The 12979-nt window shown below is 44.0% G+C and overlaps 1 protein-coding gene across 1 annotated transcript in view; it reads left to right on the top strand.

The window, feature by feature from the left end:
• Positions 1-12979, top strand: part of c5 (complement component 5) — a 167211-nt gene that overhangs the window by 116044 nt on the left and 38188 nt on the right. The window contains exons 26-31 of the mRNA XM_070862594.1: positions 1221-1380; positions 3101-3200; positions 4471-4638; positions 6936-7135; positions 11703-11855; positions 12001-12063. Of these exons, the coding sequence (XP_070718695.1) occupies positions 1221-1380; positions 3101-3200; positions 4471-4638; positions 6936-7135; positions 11703-11855; positions 12001-12063 (844 nt within the window). The remainder of the gene's footprint in view (positions 1-1220; positions 1381-3100; positions 3201-4470; positions 4639-6935; positions 7136-11702; positions 11856-12000; positions 12064-12979) is intronic.

Consider the following 12979-nt stretch of genomic DNA (forward strand, 5'->3'; position numbering starts at 1 on the left):
CCTTGTCAAGCCCCCTCATAAGGTCACTTCTCATTCTTCTGAATTCCAATGAGTAGAGGCCCAACCTACTCAACCTTTCCTCATAAGTCAACCCCTCACCTCCGGAATCAACCTAGTGAACCTTCTCTGAACTGTCTCCAAAGCAAGTATATCCTTTCGTAAATATGGAAATCAAAACTGCACGCAGTATTCCAGGTGTGGCCTCACCAATACCCTGTATAACTGTAGCAACACTTCCCTGCTTTTATACTCCATCCCCTTTGCAATAAAGGCCAAGATTCCATTGGCCTTTCTGATCATTTGCTGTACCTGCATACTAACCTTTTGTGTTTCATGCACAAGTACCCCCAGGTCCCGTTGCACTGCAGCACTTTGCAATCTTTCTCCATTTAAATAATAACTTGCTCTTTGATTTTTTCTGCCAAAGTGCATGATCTCACACTTTCTAACATTATACTCCATCTGTCAAATTTTTGCCCACTCACTTAGCCTGTCTATGTCCTTTTGCAGATTTTTTGTGTCCGCCTCACAGATTGCTTTTCCTCTCATCTTTGTATCATCAGCAAACTTGGCTATGGTACACTCAGTCCCTTCTTCCAAGTCGTTAATATAGATTGTAAATAGTTGGGGTCCCAGCACTGATCCCTGTGGCACCCCACTAGTTACTGATTGCCAACCAGAGAATGAACCTTTTATCCCGACTCTCTGTTTTCTGTTAGTTAGCCAATCCTCTATCCATGCTAATATATTACCCCCAACCCCGTGAACTTTTATCTTGTGCAGTAACCTTTTATGTGGCACATAGTTCAATGCCTTCTGGAAGTCCAAATACACCGCATCCACTGGTTCCTTTTTATCCACCCTGTTCGTTACATCCTCAAAGAATTCCAGCAAATTTGTCAAACATGATTTCCCCTTCATAAATCCATGCTGACTCTGCCTGACCGAATTTTGCTTTTCCAAATGTCCTGCTACATAAGGAATGTGTATGGTAACCTGTATCCTACTTTTAATGGGAAACTTTCATTTACGCAACACTGCAATGCATATAACTTGTAAATCTCGAACCACAGTAATAGAAAAGGAATCCCATTGGTCTTGCATAGTGATAGTAACACCTTGTGTGGCACTGTGTTTTGCTGAGGTCTGCCAGGAGTGGATGAAACATTTATATTTTAGATTCACCAAAATAATAACAGTGCATGTTCATTTCCTTCCAGGTTAACAGCCTTTGTATTAAGGGTGTTTGCACAAGTCAATGAGTACCTTAAACTGGATGAACAATCAATGTGCAATACAATCATTTGGCTCGTTTCTAGCTGTCAAAACCCTGATGGATCATTTAGAGAGCATTCTAATTACGCGCTGCGACGATTGCAGGTTAGTGATGGATCTCAAACTTGAGTTAACTGTTTGAATGTGAATTCTCACTCATAATCCACAGCAGATATTAATATCACTGTAACACTGAGTTTCTTTGAATTTTAAGTACTCAAAAGGGAACAGTAATGATCATTGAAGCATTTGTTTACAAATCAATGATTCAGTCATTAAAAAGTCTAAGGAGGAGAAATTCGGCTGTTTAGCGCCATCCGTTAGCGCCAGAGAGGGGGAGGGGGCTAAGGGACTGCCAAACACCTGCTGCCCAAGCGCCGCGCTATCAGCGCCTACTGCGAACTTCAGTGAAGGTTTAACAGTGGCGCTGACAGATTGCGCTGTGCTCGCTCACGCTGTCCACTCGGTGACATCACTGAGTGTGCAACGCCGCCGCAGTCCTGCGTTTGCTAAATTCACTCTTTTGCCTGCGGGAGTGCCTGACGCTGACACCAGCAGGGGAAAGCAGTCGGTACAGCGGCGATCCCGGGGTGGTATCGTCCAGAGAGCAAGGTAAGTGCTGAAATTGAACTTTTTAAACTTCTATTTATTTGTTGCAACAGTGGGCAAGTGTGGGTGTAGTTCATTGAAATTTTCACCAAGATTTTGTTTTTCATCTTCAGGAGCTAGGATGCCGGCATTCTAGTGCCAAAACATTGAGTAGGCCTCCTGCTCGATTGCCCCATTAGTGCTCTAAGAGTAGTGTGGAACGCTTCTCTTAGTGTTCCACTCTCCTCTTGGAGCAAGACAACTGAATATCGTACTTTGAGGCGGTAGGCACCGCCTGTTGCTAAAGGTAGCGTCCCAGCGATGTCACCGTCTCAATGTGGGCGGTACCAAATTTTGGCCCCTAATAATATTTTTCTCTCCCAAGTGGGCCAATGAGAAAGGCTGCTCGATGTGCTATACTATGCAGATCAGAAGGTAGCAGATTTGATTCTGTAAAAGGGTATGATTCCTGCTGTCCTTATGTAAATTACCACAATCCCTGCAAAATTAGCCAGATCAGGGGAAGAGGCAACGAGTCCCACCCTGCTAAAGTCCACCACCCTTGTAAAAAGTAAGGAAATTTGGCCCCACTTTATTTAATTGCAGTAGACAGTAATTGGGTTTGACTCGAGAGATACTTACCCTGGCTTAATAAAAACAGTTTGCAGGCTGTGTCATTTTTTTTTAAGAGAATCTACTGTAACCTCAGAAGTACATTTTTGTTATGCTTGCTGAAATGTGGATGTGTGTCAAATTAAAATAGGATTAGACTTGGTTTTAATGTAATCCATGGTCAAAGCACTGTTAACATTATCTGTGCTCACATGTAAACATTAGCCAGTTGGAAGGGAGTGGAGGACTGATGGTGTCCATAGAACTCCAGCACAAGTCAGCACCTTCTTGAGCGGAGGGGAAGAAAATTATCTGAAAAAATGGCAAAATAAATTGATTAAAAAAAAAATCTACTTTTTGCCAATAAATCATTTCGAAGAGGATTAGAATTCTACTTATTAATTTGCCTACCTGAAAAGTTGCAGCTGCATGTAATTACAGAATAAAATTCGAAATATGGAGAATCACTGAAGCAATAAGAGTAAATGCCCTCATCGGTTTTACTAATTAAGAGTTGAAAAGTCATTCCAAAAAAGCACAGATATTATGGGGTAACATTACTGTGCAAATATTGTCATATTTAATGTGTTCCTGTTAAATATGCATTTCCCTAAATTTATTACAGGGTCCTTTAAAGGATGAAGCTAAAGAAAGAATTGTGTATTTGACTGCATTTACTAGTATTGCTATTCAAAAGGCTTTTTACATATGTAACACTGAGGTGAGTGAAAAATAAATAAAAACATGCACAGTGTAATCTGTTAATTGTTTATGTTGCTTCGCATGAAAATTGATCCAAGATATATTACCATCTTGCATTACTCAGTGAATTAATGTACATATCATCACAGTACCTGTAATGCTAATTGTATTTCACTGAATGTTGCAGCATGATAATATATCTTCAATCACACAATGGATCACTGTGGTACATAAGTATAAGTCACATTGCACAGTGGTATTACAGTTAAAGTTATTTGATACCAGTACAGCTCGAAAATCCGGAATTCCGGAATCCGTACTGTTCCGGAATCCGGACACCGGGACAATCTCGGGCCACTGCTGACCTCGCCCCTGCCTCGGGCCACTGCCGACCTCGCCCCCCCCACCCCCCGCTTCAGGCCGACCCCCACCCCCACCCCCGACCCCCCATTCCCCTTCCCTCCCCTACCTACCTTGTCCCAGGCGTTTCCAACTCAGAACGTCGGAAAGACGTTCTGGAAATACACGAACCTGGGCTCTGCCTTTTTTGGATTCGGGACATCGTAAAGACATTCCAAAGTCTGGAAATACACAGAATCCGGAGCGGCATCGGTCCTGAAGCTTCCGGATTCTCGTCGCTGTACCTGAACAATTGTCGAGAAACTATCATCCATTTCAAGTAGAAGTATATATTTTTTAATTGGTTCACAACTTCTGCTAAAATAGTAAGAAATTATTTTGTGTACATATTAGGAAGTATCTGAGGTAGGTAAGATATTATTTCAAGGCAATAATATAATCGTAGGTTTAATAATTGTATTAAATATTCAAGTTTAGAATTTGTGGTTTGTCAATTCTGTTCCTTGATATGTTGTTACCTTATAATAAGCTGCTGGCTATATTTAATACAAAAGCAAAATACTGTGGATGCTGGAAATCTGAAATTAAAAACAGAAAATGCTGGAAACACTCAGCTTATCAGGCAGCATCTGTGGAGAGAGAGCCAGAGTTAACGTTTCAGGTCGATGACCTTTCAACTCCACAGATGTTGCCTGAGCTGCTGAGTATTTCCAGAATTTTTTATTTTTATTATGACCATGTTTAATGTTTGGAAGGAGCCATCAAGTAAGGTAGTAGAATGGAAGATGTCAGGAAAGTGAATGTATAGTTCGACACTGGTCTGGGTGAGTCGAGATGCTAGAGGGACAAAAATTATGGGCCAAATGGCCAGTTTCCCTCCTTGGCTTTTTCTGAAGTTATTAAAAATATTTTATCTGATTTCTTTTTAGGGAGTTAGTAATGCTATACGTAAAGCTCATGAATATTTATCAAACAGTGTGGAGAATGTGAAGAGTACACTTGTATTAGCAATAACTGCTTATGCACTAGCATTGAAAGAACGACGATCTCGCTTTTCTTACCGAGCCTTGGAAAAACTGAAGTATGAAGCCTTTGTAATAGGTAATGCAAAGCGTAATGTAAACACTACTGTGTATCAAATAATTCAACTGAATGCTATCTGCTGTGCCTAGTACTTAACAAAGTACTAGGTTGATCACAAAACAGAAAACGGAGTGTAGAGGTTAAGGGCAGCTACTCAGACTTGTAAAAAGTGGGACGTGGTCTTTCACAGGTTTCAGTGCTGGGACCACTGTTGTTCACCATTTACATTAACGATTTGGACCCAGGAATTGGAAGTACAATTTTGAAGTTTGCGGACGACACCAAATTGGGTGTTGTAGTTAATACAGAAGAGGACAGCGACAAAATACTAGAAGACTTTAATAAACTTGCAAACTGGGCGTTCATTGGAAAATGAATTTCAATATAGATAAGTGTGAGGTGGTGCATTTTGGTTGGAAGAATAAGGAGGCCACATACTGCTCGGATAATCAAGTACCCCACCCACCCGTCCCCTTCAACCTCTGTCTACCCCACCTGTGACAGAGACTGTGGATCCCACATTGGTCTCTTCAGTCGCCTTAGAACTCATTTTAGTGTGGAAGCAAGTCATCCTCGACTCCGGGAGACTGCCTAAGAGGAAGAAGAGGATAATAAGATTGTAAATAAGGTACAGGAGCAGAGGGATCTAGGGTACAGATACAAACATCACTAAATGTAGCAACACAGATTAACAAGGCTATTTTTAAAAAAGCAAATCTAGCACTGGTGTTTATTTCCATAGGGATAGAATTGAAAAGCAGGGAAGTCATGTTAACCTTGTAAAGAACCTTGATTAGATCACACGAAGTACTGTGCACATTTTTGATCTCCATGTTATAAAAAAGGATATAGAGGCATTGAAAGAGGTGCAAACATTTTTCCAAGGATGGAATATCAGAACTGAGAGGTGATACCTATCAGGGAAAATTAAACAAACTTGGGCTCTTTTCTTTAGAAAAGAGAAGGCGGCATGATAGAGGTCTTTGAAATGATGAATGGGGTTGATAGGGTAGACATAGAGAAGATGTTTCCACTTGAAGGGGATTCCAAAACTAGGGACAATAAATATAAGATAGACAGTAATAAGTCCAATAGGAAATCCAGGAGAAACCTCTTTACCCAAAGAATGGTAAGAATGTGGAACGCACTACCACAAGGAATAATTGAGGCAAATAGCACAGATACATTTAAGGGAAAGCTAGATAAGCATGTGAGGGAGAAAAGAAGAGAATGGTATTATGATAGGGTTAGATGAAGAGGGGAGGCTCGTGTGGAACATAAATGCTGGCAAGGACCTATTGGGCCGAATGTCCTATTTCTATGCTGTAGACTCGCTATGACTTGATGAAGTAGATATGGAGTAGTTTTAGTAATTAAGTGTATGTCAGTATCTGTATATTACCTGGACACAAGATAATGGACTGATCATGCAAATAACCAGATTGATTGTAAGGATTGTAAGGGATTGATTGATTGGAGAAGGGGTCATACCAAGAATGCAAGGGGAGGTAATACTAAGTTTTCAGTGCTGACTCCATTGGAGACAGCAACGAGGAGCATACATAAGATTTAGCATTTCTGATTTCTAAGTGCATTTTCTGAAGCATCATTTGATTTCTGTGTATTTAAATCATTGCTGACTAAACATAAAGGTTAATAATTAGAACTATTTCATTTCCACTAGGAAAAAGGTTTTGACGATAATTATAAAAAATGCACCCCAGCATAATGGTTACATACTCATTTTATACATTATTTGAAAAAGGTGCTGGATGAATAGCAAAAAATTGAATTAAGTAAAACTTGTTTTAGTCTGTTAATTATTTAGAATTTTCTACATGCATATCTCATGCTTCAGTCCTAGCTGACTTTCAGGTAGATTCAAATAGGACCGACCTTGTAACTGCCTTTTCTTGGCATTGTTCAAATAAAAGAGGAGTGGCATGTGCTTTCTTTGCTTATTATTAAAACAATGGGAAGAGGAGCCATATGTATGGCACAAACATTCCCAAACGTTGAAAATTTCACTCACAAAGGCCATGAGGACGAGAGTAGAAAAAAATCACAGTAGTGCATTAAGGCTTCTTTTTTGAGGTTGACATATCTGGCTTTAGTACATCGAACCTGGAAGCCATTGGTGCTGATACTGGACAGTTGAAATGAAAAGATATTTAATTCTGTCAGTGGCATTTCTCATCTTGATAAGTACAAAATAAAGAAAATCCTTCATGCATTTCAAAGTTTGAGAAACGGATGATCCTGGTCTTTTTTTTAAAGAGATGATGGTGTAATGGTTCATGTTTGCAATTCAACAGGGAATCCCCCTTCACATCGATACTGGAAAGACATTTCCAAAAGAACGGAATCTTCAGATGAAGTAACTGCACGAGTAGTAGAAACAACATCATACGCTCTTCTGGCTGTGTTACAGTCCACTGATAAAAGATATGGAAACGCCATTGTGAAATGGCTCACTGAACAACAGCGCTATGGTGGAGGATTTATTTCGACACAAGTAAATGCGTCTGTCTCATTAATACAAAGTCTCCAGTAAAAACTACAGCCTAACCTTTAAAGTAACATAGTGTGTATCAAATTAAAGAAGTATCACCATTGGTACCTGTAAAGTCCTTACACAATATCACAAATCCACATGAGGCACACTCTATGGATAAGGTCACTCTGTGACCTGCACCTTTATTCACAGTACCAAGAAGTGATGACCCTGCGTGGGACCTCCCTTTATATACCTGGATGACCAGGTGAGGAGAGTCGCCCACAAGTTCACCCACTGTGTGCATTTCTCAAGTATATACAGTATTGCAGTGTTGTTACATGAAGGTTACATACATGACATCACCTCCCCCCCCCCCCCCAACATCTTATTGGGATCACAGGTTAAGTCTCTCTTGTGGTCTGCGCTCTCTCGTGGAGCGCCACAGTTGGGGCTCTGGCTGTTGAGCCTTGGCCTGCGTGTCTGTCCCCTGTGGTGATTCCGGCCTGTGCATGCTGCTGAATGTTCTTGTTGCTCGTTCACTGGTGGTGGTGTGAATACCATCTCATGATCTTCCTCAGGTTCCTCAGAGTCCATGCTGAACCTTTTTGTTACTTGGTCCAGATGCTTGCGGCATATCTGCCCATTGTTAAGTTTAACCACGATGACCCTATTCCCCTCTTTGTCTATTACAGTACCCTCAAGCCATTTGGGCCCCAAAGCGTGATTGAGAACAAATATGGGGTCACCAATTTCTATACATCTCCCCCTTGAATTATGGTCTTGGTACTCATTTTGGGACTGGCGCTTGCCTTCAACAATGTCAGGCAAGACAGGATGAATGAGGGACAGCCGAGTTTTGAGTGTATGTTTCATAAGGAGCTCCGCGGGCGGGAGCCCCGTGAGCGAATGCGGTCGGGACCTATAGGCCAGCAGGAGGCGCGATAGGCGGCATTGAAGGGAGGGACCTTGAATCCTGAGCATGCCTTGGTTTATGATTTGGACCGCACATTTTGCCTGGCCATTGGAGGCCGGCTTGAACGGTGCTGTCCTGACATGGTTGATGCTATTACCCGATATGAACTCCCGGAATTCGCAGCTCGTAAAACATGGGCCATTATCGCTAACAAGGATGTCCGGCAAACCGTGGGTCGCAAAGACCGCACGTAGACTCTCCACAGTGGTGGATGTCGTGCACGAATTCAAAATGATGCACTCGATGCATTTCGAGTACGCATCAACCACGATGAGAAACATTTTCCCCATGAATGGGCCCGCGTAGTCTACGTGAATGCGTGACCATGGCCTGGTGGGCCAGGGCCACGGGCTGAGCGGGGCCTCCCTGGGGGCATTTCCCAGCTGAGCACACGTCGTGCACCTGCGAACACAGTGTTCCAGGTCTAATTCAATTCCAGGCCACCAAACGTGTGACCAGGCAATGGCCTTCATCAGCACGATGCCTGGGTGCTTGCTGTGGAGTTCCCTAATGAAAGTTTTCCTGCCCCTCTGGGGCATGACTACCCGGCTGCTCCATAGTAGGCAGTCGGCTTGGATGGAGAGCTCATCCATCCGCCTGTGAAACGGTCTGACCTCCTCAGGGCATGCTCCGTGTGCAGGTGCCCAATCCCCAGTCAAGACACATTTCTTAATCAAAGATAGGAGGGAATCCCTATTTGAACAGAGTAAGTTACGCGCCCGATTGAAAGCCCATTCTTGACAGTCCCCCCAAAACCAATCGCAACCCTTACGCAGGAGCACGTGTAGCGGCTCCAACAATGTGCTTAAGTTCGGCAGAAAGTTCCCGAAATAGTTCAAGAGTCTCAGAAATGAACGCAACTCCGATGTGTTGCAGGGCCTGGGCGCTCGTCGAATCGCCTCTGTTTTGGATTCGGTAGGCCGAATCCCATCTGCAGCAACCCTCCTGCCCAGAAACTCGACTTCAGGAGCCAAAAACACACACTTAGGTTTCTTGAGTCGCAGGCCTACCCGGTCCAGTCGGCGTAGCACCTCTTTCGGGTTGTGGAAGTGTTCCTCGGTGTCCCGACCCGTGATGAGGATATCGTCCTGGAATACGATCGTTCCAGGAATGGATTTGAGCAGGCTTTTCATGTTTCTTTGAAAGATCGTGGTCACTGATCGAATGCCAAACGGGCACCTGTTGTAAACAAACAGTCCCTTGTAAGTGGTGATGGTGGTCAGTAGTTTAGATTCGTCGGCCAGTTCCTGGGTCATATAGGCTGAAGTGAGGTCCAACTTGGTGAACAGCTTGCCACCTGCCAGCGTGGCAAAAAGATCCTCCGCTCTCGGAAACGGGTATTGGTCTTGTAGGGACACCCAGTTGATAGTGGCCTTGTAGTTGCCACAGATCCTGACAGCGCCATCTGCTTTTAGGACGGGAAAAATGGGGCTCGCCCAGTCGCTGAATTCAACGGGCGAGATGATGCCGTCTCTCAGCAAAAGGTTCAATTCGCTTTCAATTTTCTCCCGCATCACATACGGCACAGTTCTGGCTTTGTGGTGCACTGGTCTGGCGTCCGGGGTGATGCGAATCACTACTTTGGTACCTTTGAACGTCCCGACGCCAGGTTGGAATAGCGACTCAAATTGCTGTAGGACCTGTGAGCATGAACTTCGCTCCACAGATGACACTGCATGGACATCACCCCATTTCCAGTTCATCTCAGCTAACCAGCTCCTCCCCAACAGTGCGGGACCATTGCCCGGGACAATCCAGAGCGGCAGCCAGTTCACCGATCCATTGTGTGTGACAGCCAACATTGCACTGCCTAGCACTGGAATGATTTATTTGGTGTCCGTCGTAGTTGAGTCTCAATACGTTCTAGTTTGGGTCTGCTGGCTTTTGAGTGGCCATAGCTTTTCGAATTGTTGAACGCTCATGAGTGACTGGCTGGCCCCTGTGTCCAGCTCCATGCGTACCGGGATGCCAGGACCTTCATCATCATAGGTGGCATTTTGGTATATTAGCTGTGAATGTTTGCCACATGAACCCGCTGAACTTCATCGTCCATTGATTTGTTCCACGCGTTATCCTGCCTCGCAGACCCCTCTTCTGGTCCATCCGCCTTGTAAATTAGCCTGGTCGCAGGCTTCCTGCACATTCTAGCTAACTGGCCAGTGAGGTTACAATTTCTGCAGGCGAACTGTTGAAACCTGCAAGTCCTGGCAGCATGTCTGCCCCCACACCTCCAGCATGAACTGAGATTCCCATTGTTGTAAACAAAAGAGCTGTTACCAGGCATCCCTCGCTGATTGTCCCTTTGACTGCTCTTGAGCATCATGTTAGTGGGTGTCAATGGCCCCATCCCAGAACGCATTGTCCACTGGGATGGCATACATGTCCGTTCAGCCTGTCATTGTCTCTGTTGAAAACCTGTTCTGGGGTCTATTGCTGCTTGGGGTGTGTCGAACTGCCCTTGCCTACCTGCTGGGCTCTGAGTCGCGTTTATGATATTGACCCCCTGATCCATCGCCACGTTGGAGTTAGAGTTGCGCGAGTATATTATCTTGGTTTCCTCCTCCCCCGTCATAAAAGTCTGAGCCAGCAACGCCGCCGCTTCCAAGGTCAAGTCCTTGGTCTCGATTAACTTTCTGAAAATCCCGGCATGACCAATGCCCTCAATAAAGAAATCCCTTAGCATCTCCCCCCTGCAGGCGTCTGTGAACTTACAGAGGCTGGCCAAACACCGGAGGTCCGCAACGAAGTCTGGTATGTTCTGTCCTTCCCGACGTCGGTGGGTATAAAATCTGTGTCGGGCCATGTGTATGCTGCTCGCCGGTTTGAGGTGCTCACTGATTAGCTTGCTGAGCTTGTCAAAGGTTTTGTCCGCCGGCTTCTTGGATGCTAGCGGGTCTTTCATGAGCGCGTAAGTCTTAGATCCACAGCTGGTCAGTAGATGAGCCCTTCGCTTGTCGGCCGCTGCATCTCCCAGCCAGTCCTTCGTGACAAAGCTCTGCTGAAGCCTCTCAATGAAATCGTCCCAGTCCTCACCAACACAGTACCGTTCCTCTGTGCTACCGGTGGCCATTCTTATGGGTCATTGATTCCCGTTTCTCGTCGCCAATGTAATGTCCTTACACAGTACCACAAATCCACACGAGGCACATTCTATGCACAAGGTCACTCTGTGACCTACACCTTTATTAAATGGATCACCTGTGGCATTGCTCACAGCGCGTGTTTTTATTTGTTCCTGGGATATGAGCGTCGTTGGCAAGGCCAGCATTTATCGCCCATCCCTAATTGCCTTTGGGTTTTTACGACAATCCGGTAGTTTCATGGTCACCATTACTGATACGAGCTTTTAGAGTGAGAGAGACAATAAAGTAAAGAGTAGGCTAATGTGTTTGGTTTCTGGGAAATTTGAGTCAATCAGATAGCAGAGTTTCTTTTGTGCTCTGGGCACATTTAAAGAACAACCGATGCTGTAATGCATTGTTTTAGTTTTTTATTTGCTTCTTATATTGCACTACATTTTTTCCCCTTTTCAGCTCGGAGTTAGGGAGTTGTTTAATTTATATGGTGTATCCATACTAAATTCTAAATGGCAAGTTTTTATTTTAATGGCAGGACACTGCAACAGCCCTTGAAGGTCTCACAGAATATGTTATTAATATGAAGCGTTCTGAGCTGGATATGTCAGTATCAGTAGACTACAGAAGACTTGGCAACATTCAACGGTTTGAACTGAATGAACAAAAGACATTTGCAAGACCAATTGAAGTAAGGTACCATTTGTGTAGTTTGGTTTGCATTTATTGAAGTTTGCAAATTGGGAAACCAGGGTGCAGGATGCTTTATTATAATGCTGCTTTTCATTGTGATGATATTGCTAGTATTTTGTCCCTTTTTATCTGATATTTTGCAGATTGAAAAAAATGACCATGTAATTGTAAGAACTACTGGCAGGACTGGCACAGCCATTGTTAATGTAAGTAACAGATTGTTGTCATTACACTATTTCATTGTACAAAAAGTGAACTCAAATGGTAAAGGATCAGAATGCAAATAATTAAAGTAGCCTGATTAGAAGCATAGAAACATAGAAAATAGGTGCAGGAGTAGGCCATTTGGCCTTTGAGCCTGCACCACCATGCAATAAGATCATGGCTGATCATTCCCTCAGTACCCCTTTCCTGTTTTCTCTCCATACCCCTTGATCCCTTTAGCCGTAAGGGCCATATCTAACTCTCTCTTGAATATATCCAATGAACTGGCATCAACAACTCTCTGCGGCAGGGAATTCCACAGGTTAACAACTCTCTGAGTGAAGGAGTTCTCCTCATCTCAGTCCTAAATGGTCTACCCCTTATCCTAAGACTGTGTCCCCTAGTTCTGGACTTCCCCAACATCGGGAACATTATACTCGCATCTAACCTGTCCCGTCCCGTCAGAATCTTATATGTTTCTATGAGATCCCCTCTCATCCTTCTAAACTCCAATGTATAAAGGCCCAGTTGATCCAGTCTCTCCTCATATGTCAGTCCAGCCATCCCTGGAATCAGTCTGGTGAACCTTCGCTGCACTCCCTCAATAGCAAGAACGTCCTTCCTCAGATTAGGAGACCAAAACTGAACACAATATTCCAGGTGAGGCCTCACCAAGGCCCTGTACAACTGCAGTAAGACCTCCCTGCTCCTATACTCAAATCCCATAGCTATGAAGGCCAACATACCATTTGCCTTCTTCACTGCCTGCTGTACCTGTATGCCAACTTTCAATGACTGATGAACCATGACACCCAGGTCTCGTTGCACCTTCCCTTTTCCTAATCTGCCGCCATTCAGATAATATCCTGCCTTCACGTTTTTGCCCCCAAAGTGGATAACCTCACAGTTATCCACATT

The sequence above is a fragment of the Pristiophorus japonicus genome, chromosome 20 (genome assembly GCF_044704955.1).
Source record: "Pristiophorus japonicus isolate sPriJap1 chromosome 20, sPriJap1.hap1, whole genome shotgun sequence".
NCBI lineage: Eukaryota > Metazoa > Chordata > Chondrichthyes > Pristiophoridae > Pristiophorus > Pristiophorus japonicus.